This window comes from Brachyhypopomus gauderio, unplaced genomic scaffold (genome assembly GCF_052324685.1).
Source record: "Brachyhypopomus gauderio isolate BG-103 unplaced genomic scaffold, BGAUD_0.2 sc46, whole genome shotgun sequence".
Taxonomy (NCBI): domain Eukaryota; kingdom Metazoa; phylum Chordata; class Actinopteri; order Gymnotiformes; family Hypopomidae; genus Brachyhypopomus; species Brachyhypopomus gauderio.
Genome location: NW_027506872.1, coordinates 2,144,267 through 2,155,380, shown reverse-complemented (window position 1 = coordinate 2,155,380; position 11,114 = coordinate 2,144,267). Strand labels below are relative to the sequence as shown.

At 47.2% G+C, this 11,114-nt stretch overlaps 1 protein-coding gene across 1 annotated transcript; it reads left to right on the top strand.

Moving 5' to 3' along the window:
* dolpp1 (dolichyldiphosphatase 1) lies at window positions 1-7,350 on the top strand. The gene is made up of 9 exons (XM_076986327.1): window positions 1-113; window positions 417-624; window positions 2,873-2,973; window positions 3,908-3,992; window positions 4,471-4,570; window positions 4,667-4,765; window positions 4,838-4,966; window positions 5,063-5,152; window positions 5,259-7,350. Exons 2-9 carry the CDS (start codon window positions 549-551, stop codon window positions 5,293-5,295), a joined length of 717 nt encoding a protein of 238 aa, XP_076842442.1. The 5' UTR covers window positions 1-113; window positions 417-548; the 3' UTR covers window positions 5,296-7,350.
* The last annotated feature ends 3,764 nt before the right edge of the window (window positions 7,351-11,114 follow it).

Sequence of the window (11,114 nt, the reverse complement as noted above, 5' to 3'; positions counted from 1 at the left end):
GGCGCACCGCTGTTTGTTTTGGTACAGAGCGCGGGTGTGGCGTCCGCGCGCATTTGTCCTGCACTAGAACACATTCCAGAGCCGCAGGACGGTGCCCTGCAAAAGTACGGAAGGTAGGGGGAAGGTTTAAAGACTTTTCTTCTTAGGATTACAGGAAACAAACCAACATGACATTTAATTAAATTTGCACTTACTTAAAAAAAAAAAGCTTTGTACCGGTTACAGCATTACCGTGTCCCACACCGAGGTCGCGTGCTGCGGACGCAAAAGTGTGTCAACCCAGCCGCGTCTGTCCATTCACTTTTTCACCCTTTTCATTTGAATAAACCCAATTTTCACATGTCCAGTCATGCGGCCTCTGATTGGACGAGAGCCGTCAAGTACGCCACTTTGATTGGTCGTCTGTTCCTGTGCAGATTTGTTTCCTGCGAGGATCCGGACTGTGAGTGGCCGACTGGCGCGTAAGCGCCCCAAGCACGTGATTGGCCGAGGACTTTTGGTAGTCCCGTCCTGATTGGTCGACGTTTGATGCCCGGTGTCCGGGTAAGATGGCGTCGGAAGAGCAGTGCTCGGCACCACCTCGATGGCGGTCGATATCGTTAACCCACGTCGAGTACCCGAGCGGTGAGTGTCTCCTCTCCCGTGTTTGTAGTCCAACGACCCGCCGCGCGCCACGCTGGTGTGCGCGTGAGCGCCGCGGGCCGTTTACAACTCAATGGACGCGACTAGGTGTTGCCGCCAAATAGTGATACCATGGCACACCGTGCACGCTCTGCTCCGCAGGGAACTTGGCGTGAGCTGCCAAATTGTGCGTTTCTCGCGCATGCGCGGTGTCTCCGCACTCTCCCCACGGCGTCTGGGACGTTTTCGCGGGACGTGTCGGTGTTTTTTACACCGTACACCGACGAGGTCGAGAACAAATCACTCCTGTTCGCTCTTTCAGGGTTTGGTTTGTGGTCATCTTTACATTTCAGAGCGCAAAGCGGCCACGTTTGAGGAGAATCAACAGCCTAGCCGGCTAAGCGGGCTAACTGGCTAGCCAGGGCTAGCTATCTCACCAAGTTCGCTGTTGTTATTTCGGTGAATGTTGCGCCCCCCCCCCCCCCCCCCCCCACTACCCGCCATACCAGTAACGACACTGGTAACGACTCAATGGAAAATCGTATTAAGCTGCAGTGCTGGTACAGTTAACGTTAGCTCTGTAGTGTTAGCCGTGTGTGTTGTTGTCCTGCTATGAGTTGCCACCCCCACCCCCCCCGGAGGGACACCTCACACTTCACCTCAATAACCACCGGGACACCCTCACACTTTACCTCAATAACCACCGGGACGCCTCACACTTCACCTCAATAACCACCCGGACGCCTCACACTTCACCTCAATAACCACTGGGACGCCTCACACTTCACCTCAATAACCACCGGGACGCCTCACACTTCACCTCAATAACCACCGGGACGCCCCACACTTCACCTCAATAACCACTGGGACGCCTCACACTTCACCTCAATAACCACCGGGACGCCTCACACTTCACCTCAATAACCACCGGGACGCCTCACACTTCACCTCAATAACCACCGGGACGCCTCACACTTCACCTCAATAACCACCGGGACGCCTCACACTTCACCTCAATAACCACCGGGACGCCCCACACTTCACCTCAATAACCACCGGGACGCCCCACACTTCACCTCAATAACCACCGGGACGCCCCACACTTCACCTCAATAACCACCGGGACGCCCCACACTTCACCTCAATAACCACCGGGACGCCCCACACTTCACCTCAATAACCACCGGGACGCCCCACACTTCACCTCAATAACCACCGGGACGCCCCACACTTTACCTCAATAACCACCGGGACACCCTCACACTTCACCTCCATAACCACCGGGACACCCTCACACTTCACCTCAATAACCACCGGGACACCTCACACTTCACCTCAATAACCACCGGGACACAGCTGTCCGAGGCAGCCTACGTATATTATACCTGAGGCAGGTGTGGTCCTTGTGCGAGTTCCTATTTCTCTTGTAGTGAGTTTGGGATACGCAGCACCGGGACAGTAACGGAGGGAACCTTGTGGGTGACATTTCTTTAGTGTAGTCCTCTCCACTGTGTCTGAGCAGTAAAGCAAACCTCTATTCAGAACGCTCCTAATAATTTTCAAGTTAGTTATATTAAGCCACTGTTCTTCCTTATGGAAATGAAAAAAATTAAGTCCTTCCACTCTGTTAAAAACTGAATGTCAAGGGACAGAAAACCAGGACACACAGCAAACTGATGTCTGAGATCCCCTTTATTGGTGGTCTAGTCGGCCTGTGCTGTGAGAGTGGCACTGTGGTCTGGTTATACACTGGGGTTTCTGTCTGGGACGCTGCTAGGAGGCAGAGCTATATCTCTTTCAGGAAATTTCATGGGCCAGTTTTTATTCATGTAACTTGTACACTCTTTGTGGTATTTTTGGTGGCTTTTGGTTACAGTAATCCTTGCTGATTTTTTCGTAATTTGCTGAGTGAGGAGCATAATGGCAAACTTGTATCTAGAGTCACAATACTGTGCTCGAGTGATTCATGAGCATGGAAAATTGCACAGATGCACCGTGTGATTCACGCTCAAACCCCAGCTATGCTGTGTGCTGCCTGGACTTCCATCACAGTGTTTGACTTGGAGGAATAGAAGACAGTACTTCCCTGTTCATTCTGAACCAGCTCCAAGCCCTGATAGCTAATATCAAAGCCAATAAAAACTTTATTTCTGCAACACAACTGTATGTCATTTTTGATGGACCTCATTTTACATAGTGATGTAATGTAGGGTAATAATGATCCACACTGTGTGTGTGTGTGTGTACACAGATGATCTGACGGGACAGATACTGGCCTACAGCAGTCTGTTGCCCATGGCGATCCTTGTTGGCTTCGTCACACTCATCGTCTTCAAGAGGGAGCTGCACACGGTGAGTTACGTGGCCTTTGACCACTGACCTTGGCTCTGTTGCACTGTGGAATGTAACCGCAGCCTAAATCTGACAGCCGTTTCAACACATCAGCTACCTGCTCCCTGTTTCACTGAGGGAGTTTTGTTGTGTGCCTGTGTGATCTTTACTCCAGAAGCTCCTGGGACTGACTGTAAAGCTGTGGTTGTCACATCATCGCTGTGCTAGTGACAGGACAGAGGTGGACATTCTTGGTTCAGAAAGTAAAACTGCTTCCCAGGATTTTACTCAAACTCTCTGGATTTTCTAATTAGTGTAATCCAGGTAAAATTAGTGGAATCAACACAATCCAGGAAGCCTGGGCTAAATCTTGGTGAGTACTTTTACTTTCTGAACCTGGAATGTCCACCTCTGTGAGGGGATTAATGCCTGCTCACATGGTCTCGTATGCTTCTGAAAACAGATCATGTTGACTACTGTGAAAGTCTGTTTCTGCAAGCCTGCTGTCAAGAGGTTTACCTCCTGACTGTAAATCCAAATCTAATCCTAGTCCTGGACTTCCAGTGAGTTTGTCTTGGAACACAAGTCTTCAAATCATAGCACTTGAGTTACTGTTGAAATCATTACAACATCATACCACCAACATTTTGTAACTGAAACTTTGAGCAGTGGGACTTTTGAAGTGTGTTTGGCCTGAGGTCATTTATGAGTCAGACTGGCAACACGAGATGAGCTGCAGAGGTTGTTCCAGTTCTCTGCAGTGGCATCACTGAGCAAGGGCAGGTACTGAATCCCATATACTGAACCGATTCAGGTGCTGAATCCCATATACTGAACCGATTCAGGTGCTGAATCCCATATACTGAACCGATTCAGGTGCTGAATCCCATATACTGAACCGATTCAGGTGCTGAATCTGTTCTGCTGAAATCAATATTGTCCTCCTCTCTTTCAGATCTCCTTCTTTGGTGGTTTGGTGATAAACGAAGGGCTGAACTGGGTACTGAAGCACATAGTCCAGGAGCCCCGCCCATGTGCAGGTAGGCTCCTCCCACCACCAGTTCCACTCTATTAAACGAATCCTTACTCTTTATTCAGTTGTGATTGGTTCGCTTCTGAAATCGCTTCTGTGGCCAATTAGCCACAAGCCACAGTGTCATAGTAACACGGTCGTCCCATTCTCAATGTGAATCACATAATGTTAGTTTGTTTTGAGTTTTTTGCATTCCTTAACCCAGTCCTCAGGAATTCCAACTGGTCCACGTTTTTCCTCTATCCCAGTTCCCAGTTGTACCTGAATTACATCACTAACGACCCTGAACACCTGGTGCAGGTATACTGGGAGCTGGTTTGGTCATGTACAGTAATCACTATGACACTGTGGCTCATCAGTGTGACCATATGAAGAAACTCCACATTTGCCCTGCTGCCGTGTGTCCTGCTCCACTGCTGTCCATGAGCTGGGTGTTTAGCCACTGATGTGCTGTGTCTGTCTACGTCCACGTCTCGTCTTCGTAGGCGGTCACGGCTCCCTGACGACAGAGTACGGAATGCCGTCCAGCCACTCCCAGTTCATCTGGTTCTTCGTCATCTACTCCTTCCTCTTCCTCTATTTAAGGTGGACATGTCTGCAAGTTTCACAGTTGAGTCAATATTCTGCATTATTATTATTATTATTATTGTTAAATTTGCTTTATTATTTTCTGGCTCACAGAATGCATCAAACAAACAATGCCAGATGTGTGGAGTTGCTATGGAGACATGTCCTGTCAATCATCCTACTGGGTGTGGCGTTGTGCGTGTCGTATAGCAGGTAAGCGGGAGGGGGCCAGGGCAGGGGGGTACGGGGACGGCCATGTGATAAATGAAGCTTGTGCTTTTGCAGAGTTTACCTTCTCTATCACACGTGGAGTCAGGTGATCTATGGGGGTGTGGCCGGAGTGGTGGTGGGAGTGGTCTGGTTTTTCGTCACGCAGGAAGTGCTGACGCCGACCTTCCCCAAGATTGCAGCCTGGTAAAACAAACACACACATCCTACAACTCTCTTCACATCCTTCTGGAATCAACTCACGGTGGAGTGTGTGTTCACTTTGCTCTCTGTCTCTCTCAGGCCCATTTCTGAGTTTTTCCTCATACGGGATACGAGTCTCATTCCAAACATCCTGTGGTTCGAATACACAGTCACCAGATCAGAAGCCAGGTAACCACCTCCCGCCTGTGGGTCATGACGGCATGCGTGTACGGGTATGAACACTGCTCACGCTCTGTGCTGTGGGTTTACGTGGAGTGTTTGTCGTTTTCTACAGAAACAGACAACGAAAACTGGGAACAAAACTTCAATGATCTGCAGTCTGCTTTTTCATACTGACGAAGGGGACCGCACACACACACACACACACACACACACACACATGCTCTCATTCACGTACATGCAAACCTACCTACAAACCTACATTCTCTAACACACTGGAGATCTAGCGCCTGAACTTAGACGCTCAAGCTTTGAGGGCAGGACCTTTTTCAGGTGGACCAAAGGAGAGGCCCCACCCCTGTCTGCCTCCCACCCCGCCCCGTCTGCCTCCTGCCCCGCCCCTGTCTGCTTCCGCATTGCCCCTACCACGCCCCAGACTGGATCTATTTTCCTAATGCATGCCAACCATGCAAGAAGCAAAGCTATGTACTGAGGAATGAGTGTGTGTGTGTATATATATATATATATATATATATATATATATATATATATATATATATATATATATATATATATATATATACACATACATACATACACAATTTCAACCATTAATGCACGTGGGCAAAAACAAAATACCCTGAAACATGTGGTGGGAAGGGGGCGGGGCCTAGGGGATGATTGACGAGCTGGTGACTGGCATCGCAGCCTGACATTGGTGGAGCGTGTTTCCATTTTCTTTAATTGTACTGAGTGTGGTTGGGTTGGCGTTTCTGAGACGGCTGACTGGAATGGGCAGGTCGTTCAGGTTATAGTACAGTATTTAGTTTTTTTTTTATAAATCCCGATCTTACGTTTTCATACTTCTTTAATGTCGTATCAAATAAGATGATTTGCACTTTGTTCATTTCAAAGAATTTATGTTGAGTAATTGTTTATTAACACTATCCCCAACACGACCGTCCTCTCTGTCCTTTGTGCCAGGCCTGTAGGGTTAGTGGAGTTGTGGTCGGTGGTTTCTCTTACACCTTGGACTCTTTTCGGGTGACGTGACCCATCCTGCTGCCGCTCTGTGAAGGGTGAGCCACGTAACCCCGGTGGGGATGCGGGTTAGAAATAGGCGTGTGCCCCCTACTGGAGTGTCTACGTCAGTGCATGAGCGAGCACTGAGGTGAAATAGCGTTTTCCAGGGAGTAGCGGCGGGCCGTGAAGACGGGCGTGCAACCTCGTCTTGGCCCGTCCTCTCCTCAGTCTCCTCCTCCTGACTGAGGGAGGTGGAGAACAGGCGAGAACACACTGACTGCCCCTCCCTCCTCCCAGTTGGTCTCTCTCTCTCTCTCTCTCTCTCTCTCTCTCTCTCTCTCTCTCTCTCTCTCTCTCTCTCTCTCTCTCTCTCTCTCTCTCTCTCTCTCTCTCTCTCTCTCTCTCTCTCTCTCTCTCTCTCTCTCTCTCTCTCTCTCGGGGACCGAGGAAGAATGGAACGGTCATACAGAAACGTCTGTTTGATCTTGCCTTCCAAATTGAATCGGATCCCCCTCTAACATGGGGAGGCAGTCTCGAGCAGGACATGTCCCCCTTTCATAGGGGGCTGTCCCTGCATAATCGCAGCGTCCCGCACGGGCCTAGTTCTCCGCAGCGGGATGGTGGTCGCTGATGGGCTGGTGTAATGCAGACGGAGGAAATCCTGTTCAGCTGTTTTTTGTTTCCCTTTTTTGTGTGTGTGTGTGTGTGTGTGTGTGTGTGTGTGGCGAGATGGCACCGCCCGTCTTGTTCAAACCTTCTGCTCCCAAATGTTCAGCATCGTCTGATGTCAGAGGGCTGGACACGGTGCTCAGTGAGGGGTCAGGGGTCATAGGCCACGTAATCCACAGCTCAGGTCAACCTTTATCATGTGGTGACGCTGAAGAGGAGGAGGAGGAGGAGAGGATGGTGCTGAAGATACTGATGTGCCCCTGTTGCCATGTCCATTTGGAGAGTCGTCATGACGGGACACTCATCAAGAGAAGGGACAATGTTGCATTACACTCAGATTGTTTTATGTTTGTGTAATTCATATCAGGCTGAAAAACCCCAATATGTTTGTGTCTCAGTTTGGGATCCATGTGTGGATGTGGCCAAAGGTTGTTCTGTTGTAAGCGCTGTCAACACAATGAAAGAGAACAGCAATTAATAACACATTTACTACATGTAATAAACAGTTAAGAGAACCTGGGGCTGTTAACTTGTGTTCACTTGTTAATGTCTTCGTAATTATCAAAGAAACTTTGTCCACTTTAAAGCCACCCTTCAACATGTCTTATAAGACACAGTGGTCTCAGTTGTAATAACATTTGTCACAGTGGTAATAACACTGTTAAACAAAGATTATGTACCATGCGAAAATGTCCGCTGATGTGTTTTTGCATACTGAATGGAAATGTAGCAGACGGAGCGCTTTTGTCCCTGTGAACTCTCGCAGTCTGGAAACGTTCTAGCACACACAACTGAGACTGCTTTGTCGAGACTACTGCTGGATCCTGAAGAGACATTCTTAAGTTCTTAAGGACAAACCCAGACCCCTGTATTTACAGTGGGGTTGTACATGCTTGAAGTGTAATTAGTGCTTTATTAATTCTATATACTTCCTGTCGAATGTCATTTACTTTAAACCCTGCCTGACAGACTAATTCTAAAAACATATTTGAGTTCAGTTTAAATGTACAATAAGCTCCAATTAGATCAAAAGGTTAATTTAGCTGGATATCATGTTTGTCCACACTGCCTCTGAAAAATCCTCACTGAACACACCCCCAACCTCACTGCCTCTGAAAGATCCTCACTGAACACACCCCCACCCCAACCGCACTGCCTCTGAAAGATCCTCACTGAACACACCCACAACCTCACTGCCTCTGAAAGATCCTCACTGAACACACCCCCAACCTCACTGCCTCTGAAAGATCCTCACTGAACACACCCCCAACCTCACTGCCTCTGAAAGATCCTCACTGAACACACCCCCACCCCAACCGCACTGCCTCTGAAAGATCCTCACTGAACACACCCCCAACCTCACTGCCTCTGAAAGATCCTCACTGAACACACCCCCAACCTCACTGCCTCTGAAAGATCCTCACTGAAAACACCCCCAACCTCACTGCCTCTGAAAGATCCTCACTGAACACACCCCCACCCCCAAACTCACTGCCTCTGAAAGTCAGTCTCCCAGTTGCATCAGAAAAAAAAGTAGGTGTGTAGGCAGGATTGTGTGTATGTGAATGAGAGCGTATGAGTGTGTGTGTGACCAAAATAATTTTAAAAGAAACAACTGCACATACACCTGTCCTGTTCCTACGATGGGATCTACTGACAAAGTTGCAAATCTTGGTTTGCACAACAACAGAGTCCAATACAGCATAGAGATGATAACGATAAAGAGGACGGGAATGAGGAAGAGGTCGTGTAACAATAACAGATGATGTAGCGCAGAAAGCAAAAGATTTTCTAATCCCTTGCTCTGAGGGCCTACAGGACCACAGGAAGTGTCTTAAAGTTGACTCATTAACTGTCTCTGGTGCCTTAAGGGGTCCTGCAGCAAGAAGTGAAAATCTCTAAGAGACCGTTTCTTTCAGCAACCTTTCTGCTGAGGAACTCTGAAGTCACAAGTCCAGGAAGGACCGTTACTCACAAATTTGAGGAATTAATCTTATTTGGCAACCCCAACTGCCTCTCCCCTATACTCTTGAGTTCTTGCAGGAGTTTTCAGACTTCCTGTCTCATGTAGTGCTATCAGCCGATAAGGTGATTATAGTTGGTGATTTTAACATACATTTTGAAAATCTATGTGACTGTTTTAGCATACATTTTCAAGCAATTGTTGATTCAATGGGTATCACTCAGGGGGGTATTCCAAGAAGCGGGGTTAACAAACTCTAAACTTAACCCTGAACTCTGAGTTGTCTTACCCCGATCTGACATACTCAGAGTTTTTGGTTCCAAAACGGCGGATCGGAGTTAAAGTAATCAGGGTCGCTCAACTCTGAGTAGGTTGACCCAGACAGAAGCGCGTTCATGCATAACTATGAAAGGCATTCTTAATGGAACGCAGATAAATAGGATTTATCATGGACTTAAACGCGAAAATCAGCCGAACATCGTATTTCACACCACTGTAGCTTGAAGTATTAATGACTGCGTATGCAGAATATTTAGATATTATTAAACGTAAATGTAATACTGCGGTAGCTGCTAGAGAAAGGCAGTCAGCATGTCAAAAAATTGCCAACAGAGTTAATGCGTGAGTGAAAATGATATTTTTATATTTAGCAGAAGGGTGCGGTTTTCTCCACCTTTATAATACTGTATTGAGTTTTTAAATATTTTTTTATTGAACACTTACTAATTCCAGGTCTAATCTGAGTGGTGTGAAACACACATGGCATCAGATAAAAATGAAGTATAAGAATATTGTACAAAGTGGTATGGCTGTACATAACTATATCTTATTCTTAAAATATATTATAAAATATATTTATTTACAGGAAAAATTAAATAATGAAACATAACAGTGAATTTGACTGTAATGTATATTAAAAGGTTACAGGGTGGATGGTGGGGTGGGTGGTGGTGCATGATTTAATGTGGAAAGCAGTGATTGCAGATGGAGTCTCTGACAACTCCACCATCTCTGTTGTCACCCACATGCATGTAAGGTTCCTCGTCTGTGGGCATGTCAGAGATGGTAGGCTGTCGCTCTTCCTGGATGGTTGCAATGTTGTGTAATACCACATATGCCATTATTATGTGGCACGCCCTATCAGGGGTTACTCTGAGCCCCTTCAGGCACTGGAACCTGGCCTTGAGGATTCCTAGGGTCATTTAAATTCTTGCCCTGGTTTTGCTGTGGGCCTGATTGTAGCGGGACTGTGGTCCAGGTGCAGGATCTGAATAGAGAGTCATAAGGTAGGCCTATAGGACAGGCAGGGATACCCTCTGTCTCCATGAAGGAGGCCGTCATGTCCTATAATCACACTAGGGTTTGCAATGATTTAACTATTACACTGCATGTGAACAACTAGCAAAACTACCGCAGGCCTACTCTGTTCAGATTTGTTGTACAGTGTGGAATCATACACGGATCCTGGCCATCTGGCTTCAACATTTGTGACGAGGTGGGAAGCATCACATATGATCTTGATGGGAAGAACGGTCAGTTACAATAGCTACGTTATTTTTGTTACCATTAAAGATAAGTATTGTAACCAGGTTCTGTCGACCACGCGAGACAATGAAGAGTCAGGTGTCAAAAGGTTTACAATTTATTCAAAACCAGGCTCTTAGGAGAAGGAAGGAGGAGTCAGAGGTTGCCACCCACCACTGGGACCTTAAATAAATCCAAGAAAACACACCAGATCAATCGAGATAAAGTTCCAAGTGCAATATTATTCCAGGCTCACAAATGGCACCACTACAAACACCGCACACGAAATTCATACATGGCACTCCATATTAGTAGCTACCCACACATCAAATGTCCCACCAAGGCCCAGTGGTAGGCGTACACACAATGGCTACAGCCTGCAGTCCCCAATACTGGTGAAGTTAACATTAACATTAAAGTAATTAAAAATACACCATTACTTTATTGATCTTAAGCTAGAGCTAATTTTAAAAAGGAAGGCCACCACAAACCGCCGAGAAGCAAGGACTACAACTACGGGACCTCGGGCTGAGCCACTTGGGGAAGGCCGAAGGTGTGCAGAGTTCCAGCACAGGTCGGCCGCCCTGGCGTGGACAATCAAACAGAACTAACACAAGTAAACAAATAAACACACACAAACTAAACTAATAAAGGAGACCAGAGCTTAAGCCTGTTCTGGCCTGATGCTGGCACTCAAAGGCCGCACCAATCACAAACATACATAAATTGCTAAAATTAACAAAACAACCAACTGCACACCATCCACCTTACCCACTGCTGACACGAAGGAGA